Below are 19,626 nucleotides of genomic sequence, written 5' to 3'. Positions count from 1 at the left end.
CACTCACCTGTGCTTCTTCCTGCTGCTTTTTCAATTGTTCTAACATGGCCTTAAATTCTGCCTCCTTCTGCTCTGCCTCCTCCAATGTGGCCTGGTTCTGCTCTTCGTAAGCCATAGCTACCACAGCCAAAATCAGATTAACCAGATAGAACGATCCCACAAAGATCACCAAGACAAAGAAGATCATGTAGGTTTTTCCTGCTGCACGTAAGGTCTGGAAGTAGAAAAGAACAGTAGCGGGAAGAGAAAAAGAAAGGAGAAAGCACTTTCAGAGTGACACCCGATACATGAACTGATCCCAAGTGTCTTGACCTGGATGCTTCTAAGAAAATATAGCAGCGCTGAATATTTAACATCTCAGCACTTCCACTGCGAAGCACTAAGACACTGCACATTCACTAGCCATAAACACAAAAGGTGACATCCCTCGTCTTCTCTTAAGGGAACATCCAACGGATGCAAACTGAAAATGATTCAGAAGTACAGTGTGAAACCCAATGCTTAGAATCCCTTAAAACAAAACAAAATAGAAGAAAAGCCATTTCAACAAGGTCCCTAAACCATCCTCAGGTTACAAGGAACTAACTACTCTGCCCTCCACAGCGCCTGAGCACCTTCTGTGAGCAGAGCTGAACTGCTCACAGTCTTCTGCAGCAGGCGATCAGGTTCTTCCAGAATTAATTCACTGTTCATCTGTACACACGCTGAGGACCTACCATCCCTTCTGGGCTTAGAAGTACAACAACTGCTTACAGGCAATGTCCCGTTCCTCCTCAACACCAGTTACTCTTAGATAGGAGGAATAAAATAAAGCTTGTCACATTTTCCTTTCCCGTACTGTCCCCAAATTCGCATCTTGTATAGCACCGAAGCAAAGTGTTTACTTACTAATTGATACAAGTTTTCCCAAAAGTCCTGAGTCATAAGGCGAAATAAAGCCAGAAAAGCCCAGCTGAAAGTGTCAAAGCTTGTGTAACCATAGTTCGGGTTCCGTCCTGCTTTCATGCACGTGTAACCCTCCGGACATTGACTGTGAAGAAGACAACAGCCATTTCAGGGCATCAAGGCAGTAAAGGGGAAGCAGCAAGTTGACAACATGCACATTATTCATGCTTAACGGAGATCTTCAAAACTCTCGTAACAAACGGCATGCATTTTGCTTTCCATGTCAAGTAAGAATAGCAGACAAGGAGACTGACAGACGAGATTTCAGAAAAGCCCTGTTATCTTTGTCCTACGGAAACAAGAGGCGGCAGTGCGAGGCTTTTCACTCAAGCTGAGCCGAGGGGACTAGCTATTGCCCCAAGTGCCTTTAGAGCTGAAGCGAAAAACCAACCGGAGGCAACAGCACTGGAAAGTTTCCATTTCTGAACCTCCATCCCCTACTCCTCTGATGATTCCTATGACTGGATTCAGAGGGAAATAATGTCACTAGTAATCATCACCAGACGTACCCACCTCCTGAGGTGACATGAAAAATGTCAGCTTACATTATATTAGTCAAACAGAGAGTAGCAATGGATTAATAATTAGATTAAAAAACATGAAATCTTTTACATGTGAAATAACATCAGAACCAACAAAGGAAGCAACAGGAAACATTCCAAAGGTTTTGCCATCATTAGCCAACATCGATAGTCATTAGAGTCTCTACTTTTAATAAAGCTCAACACTCACCCTGCATCTGAGCTGTTACCACAGAGCAAAGGATCAGGGGCGCCGGGAATTATGTAAAAATTTGCTGAAGAAGATGAAAAAGAACAGATTACATGCACACACATATGCAGTTAAGAAGATTTAATATACTATAGCACTATAAAAACCTCCATTTAAGAGCCTTCCAGATCCCCTACCGATAAATTTATCAGTAAACTAACTCAGCTTTAAATAACATTAGCCCCACTAACTGTGCCTGAGTTTAAACACCTTTCTGGAAGTCATTATAGCATTTTGAATAAAGATTTAAAACTAGCTGACTGCACAGTAGAGAAGCTCCAAGCGAGAAGGGAGGAAGAAATTAAGTTACAAAAACTTGGAGGCTTGGTTCCTTGATCATCCGCAGCAGCATTTACAGCTCTGACATCCTGCCAGCGTGGAAGGATGCTGCAAAGCAGAGACAGGTACCGACACCTTCATGTGCGCTCTCTGAAGAACTCAGCAAAACTAAGGGAAGGACCTGACATTCAGCCCAGGGATTTAACCGGGCAGAGTTACTTCCCATTTACCATATTTAAACAGTTTTTAATCGGAGACAAAACAGAAAAAAAGAGAGGCATTTTTGACAAAATATTTAGCTGAAAAAGCACAGCCAAAACCTTCTACAGGATGAAGCCAACCAGGAACGCCTTAACAAGGCCAGGTTTCTAAAAACTGAAAAATACCCGAGAAAGGGCTTTTCACTGCGCGAAGCTGGACGCACAACGTTATAAGCCACGTCAGAAATCCTGGTCGGCAACATTAAGCCACATGAGGTTTTAGGGAGTACCACTGCAGAAATACCTACACATATTGTTGGTGTATTCCTCCCAGTCAAAGCCCCTAGAGCCGTTATCCAGGAAAGTCTCATTCACATTAATTGGCCATATCACACACTTGTTTCTTAAATTGCCCATAAACAGCTGCAACCCGATCAGAGCAAAGACACTGAGACAAAATACTGTCAAGATCATTACATCTGACAGCTTCTTCACAGACTGAATTAGGGCACCCACAATGGTCTTCAAGCCTGCAGAGAAGAAAACAAGACTAGAAATCACTCCTGTAGAATGAAAAGACATTGAAAATTCAAATACACACAGTACCTTACAACCGCTATACGGTGGCAAAAGACTGTTGCTATAAAATGGCTGGGAACCGCCGCTCGTGCGCAGGTTTGTCCACGCGGCACAATAAAAGTGGCGAATGAACCGAGCTCACCGTTTTTGATGGTGAACTAGCAGTAGTTAGAACAAAACAAAAGACCAGCGTTCACCCCGAGAACATCTGAGCCTTGCAGCAGAGGATGCAAAGCGTTCTCGGGAGTCATTGCCATGAAAGCAGGGTTTGTCTAAACAAAGATGTTAAATTAAGATACGGTGCTACAAACCTCTCCATGGACACACTTAGTTGTGTTTAAGTCTGGCTTATTGGCACAACAGACAACAACTTACAAAGATCAAATAGCTTTTGAACTGCCTACATCTTAAGTTTCTACTGCTTAACTAAACTGTTCCAACACTTCCCCTTCCCTTGCGGGAGCGGAATCTTTCATTTGGAACATGGGTTTTGTTACGGGTAGGGCAGGATTTCATCCAGAGTGCTGGCTTTTCGGGTTCTACCAAGGCCATGCAGATCATTAATAGGCAAGGCTCGATAATAAAAGTAAGCTCAGGCATACGCCAAGAATCTCTCCTGTTTTCCAAAGCAGTCTGGAATACCAGAGGAACCATCCATGACCTGGGGGAAGAAGGCAGCACTAATGCTTTCAGGAGACAGATCTAAACAAGAAAGAATTTGGGATACGGGAAAAATACAGTATTAGGTCCCTTTATTGAGCCTTTCTGATGTCAAGTAGGATGATGTTGCATTTAAAAATGAGTAGTGATGGAGGCTGAAGGGAGGAAGGAGGGGGGGAAAAGAAAAAAAAGCGCAGATCCAGCTGAATTCAGGGCTAGTCAGATCCAAGACTCTGGCTGAGCCCACGTGAACATTCTGCAATAAACCTTTAACAAGAAAACTTTCTATACCAACAGAGGTTTGATCCATATCAGGAACATAAAGATTAAAAGAAAAAAACATAAATAAAAAGGAATTCATATGGAGGAGTAATTTTTTTAAATGCCTTTGACTTCAACCTTCACAGCTTTTAATCAATGCCAAAGCCCTACTCCAACACAAAGCAGGTTTTTGCTGTTAGTTCTGGCAGACAAATAACCATTACAAGACGCGCTTGCATGCTCATCTCCATCGCTCAGATATGCACCACTCTGCACATGCAGCCACGTCCGCCACCGGTTGTGTTTCTGGTTTGTATGTCGCTCTCTCATAGGCATAGAAGGTGTTTTAACTGGCAGCAAGAGCGTTCCCAGTCCAGTCACAGGACAAATACAACTTCCACTTTCAGCTGAAGCAGTCGCCTTCATGTACTGTGGCCCCAGGTTACCCCTGGGTCCTATTTAACGTAGGTGCGTCACAGGCTGGCAAGGCGTGGAGTCTGGCGGCATTAGTCAACTAAGATACCAGTAACTCAAACACCAATTAAAAAAAAAAAAAAAATCTTTAGACCACCACAGAGTTTAATATGGTCTACCAAGCCATAAGATGAAAGCAATATTTTGATGTTTTAGCTCATAGGTGCCGCAGCCTACTCCTGTCAACGCAAATCCATACAGACCCTCTACCTGCATGGAATCTTGTCCAGTGGCATGGACGTATTTCCCATTTTTATCTTGTCTAAAAACCACACTGAGGATAATTCCCATTATTTATAGAAGATGTAGTTAGCACTCGTCATAACACTAAGATGAGTTTCTCATTAAGCTCAGCACAGCGTTAAAATTCCCATTCCATTACACGTGCTGAAGCCGAAGGGGAACCCCCTTTATATTTTAATATTACGCATATTCCAAAAATCACTTCTTCCCTGAGACGCGATAGCAGTAAAACCCAGAAAGAGCGCTCTGCGCCTAAGTTCACATTAAATAACCCAAAAGGCTAATTACACAAACGCTTTACATTCTTCATACTGTTCGTCACAACACCGAGAGGGAAGCAGGGCTTGTGCTTCACCTCGGTGCTGCAGAGCCGCAGCGGGGCAGGCCCATCCCAGAGCCCAACTGACGGCAATAACTAAGTTTTGCCGTTTTCAGTTCCGGCCACGGCTGCGGTCAGCGTGCCCAGCGCCCAAACACGATCCCCTCGGCCGCGTGCAGCGAACCAGCCCTTTAGTAAAAACTATGGCTGCAGTGAGCTTGGAGGGGCTCAGATCCACCCCCCTCGCTGTCATTTGAAATAAAAGGAAAACTCCATTAGTTTTCAGTAGTATGGAGAGAATGATACAAAACTGAACTGTTCTGCTCCTTTCCAGAAGAAGACAAAGCATGCCATCACACATTTAGTAACTCATTCAAGTTGCATCATCTTCACTTTGCTGTGATTATGAAAGCAAAACACATACAAAACTTCTTTTAACATTGATGCTTTTCTTTGAGCAAGCCAGTTAATACCTGTAGCAGGCTGACAGAATCGCAGCTGCACTTCAGATCGTCTAGTGCACTGCTAACATCAATTACCAAGTATCTTTTGCTCTTTGTATGTGCACTGCCAAACATTAAGGAAGGCTAAGTAAGAACATTATTCTCGCATTCTCATTTTGTGCAAGAAAAGCAGGTGCCACTTAAGAACATCATGCACAACAGCCATGTACATCTGATGGGTTTAGCAGTCTGGAATGGGGACAAAAGTGATGGGCCCCTGCAATTCCATAGTCTCTTTCCTGGCAAACACATATGCAAGTGTAGCCTGGGAAAGCAAAAGAACCGTTATCAGTTAATGCATTAGGAAACAAAACACAAAGAAATAAGACCAAACCTCATGGAGTGATTATTTAGGGTGCCTACCTTGAGGCAGGTCAAGCACCTGAAAACTGGAAAACTACAGATGCTTCGGTGCCTGTGAAAACTGAGTCTTGGGCTTGACGTTAAAACTAGGGACACTTCTGAGGAAACCATCTGCACGAGACTTTCCTATACAAGAATTCAGGATCAGAATCATATTCTCAGTCCATAATGCCTCCATAGTCTCTTACAATAAAGGAAGGGACATTGCTTATCCTTTGACACCCAGATTGAGTTAGAGTCTAGAATTAGCTTTGTAAGTGACGGTCCTGCAAAGTCCAGCGCCGGGGGTGGCATGTGAAATGGGCAGGTCTATGAATTTGGAACTTCTGGCTTACTGAAAGCTTGGTCAATATTTTGGGCCACGCACTATTGCATTAATAGCTGACGACCGGTTCCACTCCAACACACAAATGCAATAGCTCCATTTAGCTTAGTCTGTCTCAAAATGGCAGCATCAACCTTTCTGAAGGTGGGGAGGCAAGCTTCGTGCCATTACCAAGAAGACAACCTGCCCCAGACCCCATCTGACTCAAAGTAACTGAAGCAGCCTCACACGGAAAGGTTTTAATCTTGGTTGGGTTTTGCTCTCTTGCTTTGCAAACTTATTCCTAAAATGACTCTAGAGATGTTAATGGGTTGACGCGCTGAGCACGAAACTGTTCAGCCTGAGGAGGAAGGGAGTGCCTGAATCAGGAAGCCTTTATTCATCTGGATCTAAGCTTTAGGCCTGGCTTTCATTTCGGAGATCGGATAGCCACATGTGTACACAGGGATAAAGAAGTACGGAACAGCAGACTGTTCGTCCCATCATTTGATGGCCCAGAAGCCTTAATTTCAAGCTACTCTGTTTATACAGACTGCAAAGCCCATCAAAAATATCCCAGTGCCATTTCTGAGAAATAAGCAATGCAGGACGAGGGGGGAGATATGGAAGAGGCGCACACGCAAGAGCAGCCTTTAATGCTTAATGGTTCTCACCTGGAATAACAGAGATAGTTTTCAAAGCTCGGAGAACTCTGAAAGTTCTCAATGCTGAGACATTCCCAAGGTCCACAAACTCTGTGACATATCTGCAATGAGGGAGGTCACACACAAAAAACACAATGACAATACACACACCAAAATAAAACAACAACTACAGACAAAGCAATACATCACTCACAGGGGCCTGTACCCAACAGCTAACACCAACCGGAGGCCGCCTTACCTGGAATTACAGAAATAGTTTTCAAAGCTCTCAGAACCCTGAAAGTGCGCAGAGCTGAAACATTGCCTAGGTTTACAAACTCTGTTATATACCTGCAGAATTAAACCAGAGTTAATGGCACCGTTGGGTTCACCTTCCTTTTCATATAGTTGTCTGTCTGTCGGAAACAGCTTGTAATTTAAAATGCTTTAGAACTGCCATTTAAAAGAGAGGGACAGACAGAAAAATTCAGAGACAAAACACAGTTTACGTCTCTCCACGCTGCAACCCGCTTGTGCAGGTGCGTGGTTAGATACTTGCATTCTCGCATATATGGGACTTGAAAATTGAACGCTATCTCTACAGAAGGTAACTGTAAAACTGTCAAACACGCGAGGAGACTCGCTGACACCACCTCAGTTCAGTGGTTTCAGGTATATGCACTTCACGTTTTTAATAAAGCATGATCACCTTTTGCTTTGATTAGTGTCCTTCATTTTAATCCTTTACGCTTTACTACCTGTTTGTGAGCCACAGGTAGGTATGAGATTATCCCCATTTTAGAGGGATAAACCTGAGATACACAGAGGATAAGAGGCTTAGTGCAGCATTAATGGAGTTATATTTTACCACAACTTAGAATAGAATATTTCCTCTGTGATGTCTGGGGAGAAATATGGTATGAAAAAGCAAAGAAATGCACAATTCAAGATTCTGCCTGGTGCAAAAAAGGGCTCCAGCGCTTCATAAAACTTGGACCCTACTAGTGAGATTTAAATAACACACAGGGATTACACAAAAAAGGATTGTATTTGAAGTCTACAGGCAACCTCACTGGAAATAAGGAGGTCACAGAGTTGGACCAGCTAGAGATTTAGCACATTTATTTAAGACCAATGCACTGGGCCTTTTAAAGCTGGCACGCTGTTACTCACTAATTTATCAAGAAACAAAGGAAATAACCAGTTCACAGGTTGGATCCGATCTGTGTGCACAGAACTGGGAGCCTCACCCACACAGGCGTGTTTACACTGTGCAGAGCAGAGCCCTGTCTATTCCAAAGTAAAACTAAAGTGTCAGTGAGTTACCAGTTATTTTGCCTTTTGTGTACAACGTTCAACTCTTTGCATGTATTTTTTAAATTATACAACGAATTTACATTACACAACTAGAAGGCAAGTAGAAAAAGAGCAGAAACTCGGGAAAATCAACAACCTTGGCTGCAAAGTCCAGCCAAAACAAGGCGTTTTATAAGATTAAAGCGTTTTACTACTATTAAATTCAAGCACATTGAAAATTGGGCTTCCTGAGCTTTCCTACACGAACCCTCAGTTTTCAGTTGCCATTGTGGACTACGGGAGCCCAAACATGCCCACCTGCAGTATTTCAAAACAAATGTAAAAAGGGAGAAAACAAATCTTCTACCAGCGACTCGGACTACCAGTGACATAGCCCTGGTTTTCCTTTCACTAAGCCTAAGCAATGGTCAACACAGGCCAGCAAGGAAAAAAGCCGAAATCTAGCGTGTGTCTCCTGGTTCAGCTGCGAATTCAGACATCCCCACGAACTCCTCCCTGTCAGACCAATGTAAGCTGATCTGGCACAAGAGAAAAGAATGAGGAAGGAAAATAAAGTGTCTCCTTTCTGACACTGCACCCTCATCGGAAATGGGTTAGTAACTGTTCAACCTTAAGTGGCAGCCCAGGAAATTTTAACATGCAAGCCCAAGGAGGGAAGGAGTGGTAGAGACTAGAATTTAAAGATGTTTGGCTCCTAGTCCTCTGCTTAACAGAACAAGCTGCCAATCTGGCATGTGAGCAATCTAAAATGCTAGGCACTATTATAAAGTCTTATACTAAGAAAGGCAGTTTTAAAGAAAAACGTATTTTTTACAGCAGCAACTCCACTAACTCCATGGAGTTGCATTTTAGATCTGTGGCTCTCTGTCAGGCTAAAGCTTCCTTTTGAAAAATCAAGAAAGAAATCTTTCGGGGATTCACTTAAGTTTTCCTTGATTTATTTTTTCCTTACACACCCACCCTCTTCCTAAGGTCTCATCCCCTCCCGTATGCCACCAATACCTGAAGTAAGCTGAAAACACAACTTACGCCATCATGATCACACTGAAATCTAGCCAGTTCCATGGGTCACGGAGGAAAGTAAAGCCATCTATACAGAAACCTCTCGCAATAATTTTCACAAGTGATTCAAATGTATAAATACCAGTGAATGTATACCTGTTATGAGGAAGAAAGAGAGCCGCACTGAGAAGTTTGTAGAAATGTCATTTTTGTCATGAAAAAAGATGAATTACAAACACTTTTGTCTAAACAAAGTGGATAGAAAAGACAACTTGCACTCATGCCAACTCAAACGTGAGTAGGAACAGATTTCTCAATAGAAGAAAACCAACATTCTGTGAGATTCTTAAAAAGACAAGAAGCATTACTTACTCCACATTCTTCGACCATTCGGGTGGGTTACTAAAAGTCATGAATACACAGTTGGTCAAAATAGTGCACATAATGATCATGCTAAATACTGTAGAACAAAGTCAAGGATCAAAGGGACACTAGCATGGCTCTTCACATCACCTTATGGCTCCCTAAAGATCACTCTACTAAATAAAACTCAACAACAGCTTCCAGTCTGTTCTCTGTGGCCTACAAATAAGAGCCAAGATGCTTCCAGCAGTCCTGGGAAATAAGACTGGGGTGGCTATATATAAATAGTATTTTCATGTCATCATTCAATTTATTTTGTATTTTCTGGTATGTCTTAGCAATTAAAAAATCACAGGCCTAAATGAAAACGTCTCCCCAAATAATTCCATCGATTCAGTAACATAAAAATATATTGTCTGCTAATATACCCAACAGAACAGTGTTGCAATCCATGGACACCTAGGATTTAGCTTGGCGAAAATCTTACAAATCTTTCCAAACATCTCTGCTCCCTCTGCGTGTCTGCAGTCTTGTGTGTCATGTTTCAGATGGAAGGTGCTGGACTGACTCTAGGAGCATTGCAGGGACAGCACAATTTCAGAATTAGAAGTTTGAGTGGACTTTAACTACCGTATTATCAGAAAAATGGTGAAATCCAGGGTCCGATCCAAAGCTGTTTGGCTTCTAAAGCTGTTTAAGCTGACTCAAATGAATCTTAGATCAAGGCCCAAGATCCACTGCCGGCATCTCAGTCTCAGCCTAACAGATCTGCATCTCTCAGCTGCGTCCCAGCACATCCAGAGGGGAGGAAAGTCTTTGAGAAATAACACATAAGCCAAAGAAATCGTTCCCGGCCTCAAATCCCAAGTCGACTTTGGAAAGATGGAAAGCTTTTTCTTCATATGAGATGCAGGCAGTAAGTTTATAGAAGCCTCTAAAACAACAAATGAATGTGTTTCCGTTTCAGAGTCACTCTCTAAAAATAAATAAATAAACAGGGCAAAGCAGCTCATTCACTATACTATTTTTTTTTCTCTCCTAATAACACATGCAGCTGATGTTTCCAAAGCTATCAGAGCTGTCTGAAGCCCTGCAGTGGAATATTTTGGAATAGCCTTGCCATTAGAAGGAAGTCTGAGAGATGCCAAAAGAGCAAGAAATTAGTCAGCGTCTAATTACATATAAGGTGTCTTTGGCTCCTTCTCGAGATACTAATTCTATTTAACCATTTTAGCAGCTAGTTAATGCTGAACTCCTCTTCATGTGAACCTTAAATAAGGTCCTCCTCTTCAGGTAAACCATAACCTTAAATCATATCTGTTCCAAAACTTATCAATGGCTGTCCACTGACGGAAGAACGGACACAGATAGGTACAATTTAGCAGGCAAAATAAATAAAAAGTTTACTTGATTGGATATGTCTAAAGGACCGTGCTTTTTCATTCAAAAAAAGCACGTTTCTGTGTATGCTCTGAAGCCAGGCCAGCTTCATCAGGTGCAGAACTGTAACGCATATATACTATTTGAATTGAGCAGTAAGGCAACAGGTAAGAGATTTTTTCAATGAATATACAAAGGCAAAAATAACTCAGTAATAAAAAGGATATGAATGTATCAAAATTTTAATAGCTATTCTTCTAAACAGATTAAAAGGACTTAAAATGTACAAGGCAGGTGTGGCACTAAATCGGAAGAGTGTTTTCCCTCTGTTTAGTACTACAAAGGTCTGTAGAGAAAGAAAGAAAGAAAGAAAAAGAGAGAGAGAGAGAGAGAGTTAATGCATGAAAATCAAAGCATGAATTGTACAAAACAAGACGAACAACTTCCATGGTAAAAAACATTTTCTGCTTTTTTAAAGAATAATCTCCTTTATGAAGTTCCCATTAGGGTAAAGCATACCTACCAGTACATCATGAATAATTCTACTCCAAACCATCCATTTTACTAGACACCTCAGACAGGGCAGAAGCAAAACCTCCCACCCAGGACTGCACATTCCCAGCACGCGAGGGCAGAAGCACTATTATCCCTATCTAACAGGTAAGAACCGAGGCCCAAAGCAACTAAGGACCACAAATCCAGGAGCAGAACTGGCAGCTGAACCCAGACTTCACGCCTCCGCCCAGCGCGCAAGAGCATCTTTACGGCACAGCGTTCGTGTAGCCTGTGCCTCCTTCCCAAACCTCGCTAACAGCTACCACAACAATCGTGTTTATGCAAGACAGCACCTCACCTGCAAAGAAAGATCGACAGGTAAGCAGAGAGAAAACGTCACGGTAGCATCCCCCACCCCAGCAGACACGAGTCAGGTACCCGTCGTCCCCCCCTCGCTGGCAATTTGGAGCACGCTCCATGCTGCTGCACCAACTCCAGGCACAGTCTCGTGCTCTCTTTGCCTTTAATTAGCGAGATGTGAAGGTTCGCTACTTTATACAGAACCTGTGGAATGAATCATGCAAACGTGAGGCAGAATCGATCTTCTCTCTCCATCACCAGCCTTAAAATACAGACCCGCTGCTTCATCCCCCCGCTAGCGAACGTGCACATCAAAAAGCACCGGGAGAATCACACGCTGCCATCTGCAGAGGCAAAATTAGAACTGTAGTTGCTTAATACCAGCACACTCAACGCACCCACCACTCGACTCGAAGGAAAAAAAGCAATGTGCGTGCGTTGAGAAGCCAAAGCCCTTTTCCTGGCACCATCTCCCCATCGCACGTTCCCTCCGGGATGCTGCAGCATCCGAGGCAGGATGAACCCCAGACCACTGCAGCGGGACAGAGCAAAGCCGGGCTCGGCCCCCGGCACCAGCCCACCGTTTGGCACAGCCCCGAGCCTCCCGGAGTCCAACACCAGGGAATCCACAAGGGCTTTCTGCCAACGCAGTCGCTGTGCTTCTCCGGGAGACTCACTCTTATGAAATTTGTCACTTCCCTCCTAGTAAGTGAAACAACATATTTTAGCTCATTTGGCTAAATTAGACCATTGAGCAGTAAATTATTTGAAAAGGAAATCAAAATCAGATTGTGGTTCAGCACGGAGTGAGAAAGATTAGTTAGCGTAGCCACTAATGTGTCTCCCAACAAAAGCACTTTAAAGATAACCCTGGACAGCTCTTCAATTACAGCATCAAGAATTAATGAACAGATTACCTCGGCAAGTAACGATATTCTAAAAGGCTGTAAGTTTTTCAAAATTGCAGATTACAGAGTGGTCAAGGGACACCTATTTTACGAACCAGCTGTCTCTCCTTCCCTGACACCACAAACTTTTCAAGACTGACATACCATTCATTTTCAAATCTTCTTTCGCTGTCCCATGCAGAGGCTTCGGAGCAGGACACCCGTCACACTGGGACGCTCATGGGCTTTAGCTGTGTCTCTGGCACAACACTGAGCTCTCAACTCTACCACATTTTTTAAGAAATGAAATCTCTGACATGAGTGTGCTGAACATTATGTGGGTACATGGTGAGCCAGACAAAGACAGAAATTCCCCAAAAAAGCCATGCAGTGGTTCTGTGAGGTGGCTCAGTTTCATTACGCCTCCATTTCTACAGGGGAAAAAAATCACTGCGCAGGAGCCCAGTGGTTTGCTCTGGTACAGTCAGCAAGCCAGAAGTAAAACCGTTCTTCACATGGAGACACAGGCATGTGCATGCTGCTTGTGCATGCTGCTTCACAGATGTAAACCAACCCAAAGACTTTAGACCTGTACTAGAAGAGCAAGCCAGACTCTGTCAGGGAAGCTGGATGTAAACTGCTTTATATGGAAGGGCAGGGACTGTTTGCCGTGGCACGCTGGAGCGGTTACACAGAAACACACGTTTTCAATAGCTGTTTCACAAGGATCGCCCCAGAAACCGGCATTCCCTCTTGTCGTATAAGCTGTTTCATTCAGTGATCAGGGCAGTCGCCTACCAAACGTGAACTCCACACGCTGCTTGCCAGCTTAGTCCTTCATCTATTACATGACCTTACACAAGGCAGCTCCTTGTTCTCTCTTCCGTGCTCTGCCCAGCTTTCCCTTTTTAGGCCATAAAGCTTGTTGAACTTACTCCTGTCTATAAAGCCCATCAGAAGTGGGCATCTCAGTACAACCGTACAAATAAGGTGCTGTACGTTCCAGTCTGCGCATCGATTCCAACGGTTCCAAGATCCGCTGCTCCAGTTCCCCTGTGTATCTTCTAAAATCCTGGGTAAATCTCTGCTTGGCCTTGTCAATAGAGAGAAGAGCATAAAAGCCAGAAAAGTGTTTGGCAATTTAAAACCTTATCTTAGTTTTTCTTTATGCTGCTGACATATTAAAACTCAATTTCAAAATGGCTGCATGCTCTTAAAACGTTTGCTGGTTCAGGTCCAAGAACATCCTTAAGCCCTTTTAAGATCTGCTGAGGCAAAGCTCAAAACTTGGAGAAAGGCATTTTGCAGTCTTCTTGTAAGAGATGAAGGCTGGTTGAACTTTCAAAAGTCTCAGTTTGCTGTTAAAGAGTTGTGAAAAAGGCTCTGTCCGCTTCAGTTTTCTTAAAGTTGGCTGGGAATCTACGCTTTACAGAAACCTCGGAAATAGTTCTCATATAAAAAGAAGTAAGATGACAAAAGATACCAACTTGAAAACAGTGCATTAAAGAAGCTATGCTGGAAAGCATGACAGGATTGACCAAGTGATGGCAAAAAGCATCCCAGTTATACCAAGATTTAAAATACTCTTGCTTCATGCAGGTTTTACATTAAGCATTTCAGTAATGGCTGCAAAGTGAGGAGGAGTGGGCAGAAGGTTTAAGAAGAAAACAGCTTTATGAACAGTCTAAGAACATATGGAACCATATTCCTACAGCGGTAACATGATGACTGCCTTACTCTCAAGCAAGAGAAAGTGACGACTTTCTGATGACACCCTGGGCAAGTTACTTGAACGTAGCTATTTTCAAAATTAATTTACAGAGAACTCTGGCACCCTGTAGGCTGAAGAAGTGTATACAGAATTAAACGTCAATGCAAAATATTTTTCAAGTCTGTTTTGGCTCGTAGAGGTGTACTTCCTAATAGAGAAAACACATTATTTAATACTTATTTTTCCACACACACCCCCCAAAGGGGACAAATTTATTCTTTCCTAGCAACTCATTCTTCACTGCTGAAAATCTTATGGGGGGGAAAAGGTATCTGCCACCTTTTGCTCTTGCTTTAATCTCTTGTCTCAAGCTTAACGTAAGAAAAACCCTTGACTTTTTTTAAATTTATCAAATGAAACATTCCTGAAAGATGTATTTAAAAAAATAAATATTGTTCAACATGCACTATTGAGGAACTGATCTGGATTTAAATTTTAGCAAGATCACAATCTGCCTATGTAAGGAAATTCATTCTGCCTCAGAAGCGGAAATGATTCTCCTCCCTTCCACTCATCACCAGTGGGTTGCAGCTATTTAGGTGACTGCAGCAGAGATTCTCCCGCTCCGTGCCACACTCGGCATACCCTGATCACAGCATGAAAGCTCTCCGTGCCACGGCAACGCGTGGACCGGGTGCAAGCAGTACCATTATCTGTCATCTCACAGCCAGCCGTACAACGGCAAACAGCTCCGTTACCCTTTGCTGTCCATCCGACACCCAGAAAGGACTGGAGAAGACAACTGGCAGGGGTTATGCTCTACTTTCTTCTTTCTACCATGACAGCAGGGAGGATAGCTAGGAAAGGCATGCTTACTTTTCCTGCTCCTTTTAAGCCTACCAGAGAGATGGAGTGGAAGAAAAAATAACATTAAACACGCAAGACCTGGAAAAGCTTTTGGAAATAAGAATAAAAGGCTGATTTTTGGGATGGTCCCAATTCTTCCCTCCGTGTCAGTGACTTCACTGAAATGCAAAACCCATTAACAGCACCATGACCTTGCAGGGCCAGTACCTTGCCCTACAGAAGTCATAAGCAAAGGCTCCTTGAAGCACATGCTAGAGCCAGACATGCCTCCCACAAGCTAGGCTCTCACATCCCTGTAATTTTTCCAGGTCCACGCAGTCAAGGTGACATTTGGGACCAGAGGGCCCATTTCCAAACCACGCATGTGACTTGAAGTTGCAAGTCACTCCATTGGCACAAACGCACTAGAAAGATCCTCAGGTGCTCATCTGCAAGCTATAGGTGACCTCAGACAATCCCACTCTAGCCCCAGATGTTCAAGGATATATAGACAGTTTTCTACAATGGCAGGGTTGATTTTTCCATTGAAATCAATCCACCTAAGCTTATATATGGTCTCAATTCCCAGAATATTCACGGACCTTCTACCGCCTCGTAAATGGAGCCACCGCAGGAGCATTAGCACCTTTACCTTGTTCTGTAGCAAGTATGAGATTCATACCGAGGGAAATGGAAGTTACTTGAGGAAAATGACCGCAACCTGGCAAAAGTCACCTTCAATGGGAAAGAGGAGGGTGACGAGTTGCTTAGTGGGAGTGATAGCCTAGGCTATAAATGGAAGAGAAGGAAAGAGAGGTCTAAAAGATGTAAAATTGATTAAAAAAATGAAATACTAATAAGGTTGTGGAAATGAAAGTGGATGATGGTCCTTACCTCTTGCTTAAGCAAACACTGAAGGAAGAGTAGACCATGAGCCCATCAGCTGCTTTGCTTTCATTGCTAGGGATGCTCACATAGGTAGCTTTTCTGAATTTTGTTTGCACATGTATAGAAAGAATTTCATGTACCTGCCTTTTGGTTTTTTTAATTGAAATGTTTCGGGTTTCCACAACAACTATGGTGGGCAAGTATTGCTTCTACCATGTGCTTCAGGCCAGGAATTGGAAGGTGATTACTATTTGCAAAACAAAGAATCATGAAAAAATTCTCTGTGGTACTTACATAAAGACAAAGCAGAGCTAAATTAGCTCCAAAATCAGCCCCCTGTGAGCAAAGGGACTTTCCTGATTCTCCTAAGAGTCATTGCTCCCACTTCGCAAAATGAAACTGAGCAGAGAAAAGAGAAGTAGCTCGGACAAAACCATCACTTGGAGGGCTGGGCTCCCAACCCAGGACTTTTGGCTCCCTGTACCATGGTTCTGTTTCTAGGTCACACTGTTTCTCCTTTAAATTTCAGTTAACAGGCCACTGGAAAGTTCAGCTGCTCAGTTAAAATGCAGTTTCAGTTTCCTTAGATAAACCAAGATCACTGTGTCCTACTGCAAGGAAAAGCAACCAGCTGATTTGTTCCTATGCATGCTGTATGTCTAGCTTTAAAAGAAAAGACCTATGATGCAAAGCTTTCTGGCAAAAGCTGGAGAGGAAAAAAAAATCTTGGAAAACTTCCCATGATTCAAGCAGATTCGCAATTCCTGATGATTCAGAGAAGGGCCTTTTTTAATGGCCTTAAAAAAATTCTTTGTGGGAAGTCACTGACTATTTGAAGAAGCAAAGAAGTAGCACGCACCTAAGCTACCGCCATACTGAAGCGGATGCAAAAGAAACAGAGCCAGTAAAACGTTAACCCAGTGTTTATGGGAAGAGCAGGGCTCTTCTCACAGAACAGCAAGTGCGAGGTTGGCAGGGCTGTGCGAGCTTGTCTCCCATCTCCAGAACCTTCCTCTCCATCTGCAGCTGCTCCAGCTCCGTGGAGAGCTCACGTCTCCGCATGGCGGGCGCACCGAGCGAGCAGAAACCCTGCGAGCGGCCACATGCAGAAATGTACTGCTCTCTTCTGGAGACACGACAGGTGCCTTCCAAGTTGGGAATGTGGCTTATTTTTCTCTAAAAATGGAAGATTTATAAGCAGCATTGCATCAGGAGGCAACTATGGAGGCTGATAAAGCATGATGGCTAACGGGGTTTCCCCTCTGCCTCCTACTTCTGGTGGAACATTGAGACAACCAAGAAGCCTTTGCCCAACGCGCCAGGACGTGGCAGTGCCCACTGCCCTTTCAGCACTGCTCGCCTATTTTATCTAGAAAAAACATGGCCCAATTCTCCCACATACACTGTTTGTTCAACTACATGAACACTAAGAGGGCACAAAACATTCCTGCTTGGATTTGCAGCAACATCTCGTAACACCTACTTTGGTCGGGTGCAAGTGGCCACACACGGACAAAGAGATCCTGGGAACTGCTCTTCAGCTACAGATCTCTTTTTCACAGCCTGCCCACACCAAAACCAGGCAACACCAGATTTCTTTAATAAAGAGAAAATATCTGTTTAATAAAGAGAAAATATTTTGGAGGGATAAAGTAAGCTACTTTCTTATCAGCAACAGCAGCTGCCAATACATTTCCTTAAGTACAACATCACCTGAACACCAGTCTACCTGGTATTCAATGCATACACAAACCACTGTATTTTGAAGCCCTGTTCCAGGTTGGTACCTGCACTCCTAGCGCTACCGACACAACAAACAAGCATTACATTCACTAGCGTAAATGCAGAAAAGAATGATCAGTTATACCCAACATTATTAGCAGCAAATTCAGTTGATTTCATGTGAATAATGCCCTGCCAGGCCAGTCACAGAAGCACTTCTGAGTGTGGCAAGAAGTGTCTGCCCCAACACGGAGCCATAAAACATTTTGTTACCCATGACAACTTACTAATTTTACATGACAGCCATTCTACCCAAGTTTTGAACAGTCAGGACACAACTGTTGTCATATATGTGGTCATCTATCTCCAGCTTCTCAAGTGGCACAGCTAAGCCTGAGTTATAGACGGTAATTATCTCAGCTTACTCAAATCAAATTTCTATCAAAGAAAGCAATGAAATTAAACAGCATAAAAGAACCTCAGTTTTAAGTCATCTAGCCTTCTAAGAAAATCAGTGATCATGCTCTTCCTTATTTCACCAGTAGAAGATCCCTCCCCTCCATTTCCAGCACAGTGTTTGCTTACTCACCACTTCCCTCATGACACCACTTCATTTCTTAATACATCTCGGCACCCATAAATGCCTCCTGCTATATCACCTTAATTCCACAGACAAATAGTTTAGAAATAAAAATTAGGAAGATGAAAGCGGGTTAATTAGTTTATCTCACTTCTTTTTTTGTCATGATTCTATATCCCGCTGCTTCATAACAATCAAATTCAGACTGAACTCCATGCAAGTAATGAAATACACACTTAAAACCGTTAGCCCTCAATTAAATTCTTCTTATTGCCTTCACGGTTAAAATTGGCACATTAGCACAACTTTATCTATATTTAGTTTCCAAACCTTGTTCTTCTAACTCCATCCAAGCAGGTGCTTAAAGACCGATCATACAATGTCTTATTAAACCTCAAAGAAAAACATATAACAAACCAAACCAACAAGCCCCATCCAAAGACTCCATTCTTTGTCTTCTACTTAAACCATACCCAAACCTCCAATTTCCCAAGAAAAAGGCAGTTTAGCGACTTCTTTCTTGCAGACTCACTTTCTGGGTCATATAATAAGGGTCAAAGTCCTCCAGTGGTACAGCAACCAGGCCTTTTGGGATGTCCCCGTAGATGAAAGGCAAATTCTTCCCCGCCTCAAGGTCACTGTTTGGTTTTGGTTTGCTGTCTTCATCGTCATCCCGGTGGCTGCTGTCTTGCTTTGGACGCTGCTTCTTTTTTAATTCTGCAATGTGTTTCTCAATGTTAGCCAGAGACTCCGGAGTGAAGGGTTTAAAACTATCAGGGCCTGGTGGTGCGAGCAGCCGCGCTGCCATCTTTTCATCCTGCAGCAGCTTCTTTAGTTATGTCGCACCCCGGACAGGTCAGCTCTGCAGGGGAGCAAACAGCACAGGCAGAACAAAGTCAGTCACTGCAACAACAGACAGACAAGCACGTGGCATTGAGCATCCAAAGGCAGCTCTGGTCTTCGAGTCCTCACGGAGTGAGGCAAGCAGACCTGCTGCTTTTCAGCCCCAATACAAGCCACGGGCAGCTGCACGTCAAGTGCTGGGCACCGGGTGAGCCTGCCCGTCCCTGCCCGTCCCTGCCCGCCGCGCTACCTCACCCGCGTTTTACAACATGGGCAGAACCGGCACGCAGACCTGGCTCTCCAGCGGCCACGCTGACGGCTATCCTGATTTGGGACTCTTCTGAACGCTGCAAACTCTACTCTAGACTACAGAAACCGTTCTGAAACGTAACTTTATCAAAACCAGCATTTCCTGCAAAAATGATTCTCCCAAGTCATTGCTCTCCAGCAAAGTGATTATTAGACGAGAATTCCAAGTCAGCTCTACTCCCAGGGTCAGGACAAGGTGTTCGGCCCCGTCTAAAAAGGGCTGGGTATTAGCAAGGCATTTAGCAAAGCACTCCCCCCAGCACAACACAGAGGAGGGGTAACTTGGGGCTGGGCTTGTGACACGCATGGAACATGCTGAGCTCTTTTTGGGGAGGAAAAAAAAGCTCCTTTGTGTCCCACCAGGTATCACTGCGGTTA

General features: G+C 43.5%; 1 protein-coding gene across 3 annotated transcripts in view; it reads right to left on the bottom strand.

Moving 5' to 3' along the window:
• Positions 1–18,904, bottom strand: part of SCN8A (sodium voltage-gated channel alpha subunit 8) — a gene marked incomplete at its 5' end in the record, with an annotated part of 44,797 nt that extends 25,893 nt beyond the window's left edge. For all 3 annotated transcript variants that reach the window (XM_082011812.1, XM_082011813.1, XM_082011814.1), the window contains 9 exons: positions 8–214; positions 889–1,030; positions 1,678–1,741; positions 2,504–2,725; positions 6,576–6,667; positions 8,892–9,020; positions 9,237–9,324; positions 10,833–10,953; positions 18,629–18,904. In XM_082011812.1, coding sequence (XP_081867938.1) covers positions 8–214; positions 889–1,030; positions 1,678–1,741; positions 2,504–2,725; positions 6,576–6,667; positions 8,892–9,020; positions 9,237–9,324; positions 10,833–10,953; positions 18,629–18,904 — 1,341 coding nt within the window. The remainder of the gene's footprint in view (positions 1–7; positions 215–888; positions 1,031–1,677; positions 1,742–2,503; positions 2,726–6,575; positions 6,668–8,891; positions 9,021–9,236; positions 9,325–10,832; positions 10,954–18,628) is intronic.
• Positions 18,905–19,626: the final 722 nt, after the last annotated feature.

Source organism: Phaethon aethereus (assembly GCF_964289735.1).
Source record: "Phaethon aethereus genome assembly, chromosome: 29".
Classification (NCBI taxonomy): domain Eukaryota; kingdom Metazoa; phylum Chordata; class Aves; order Phaethontiformes; family Phaethontidae; genus Phaethon; species Phaethon aethereus.
Note: the sequence above shows the minus strand (reverse complement) of the source record. Positions and strands in the feature narration are given on the sequence as shown.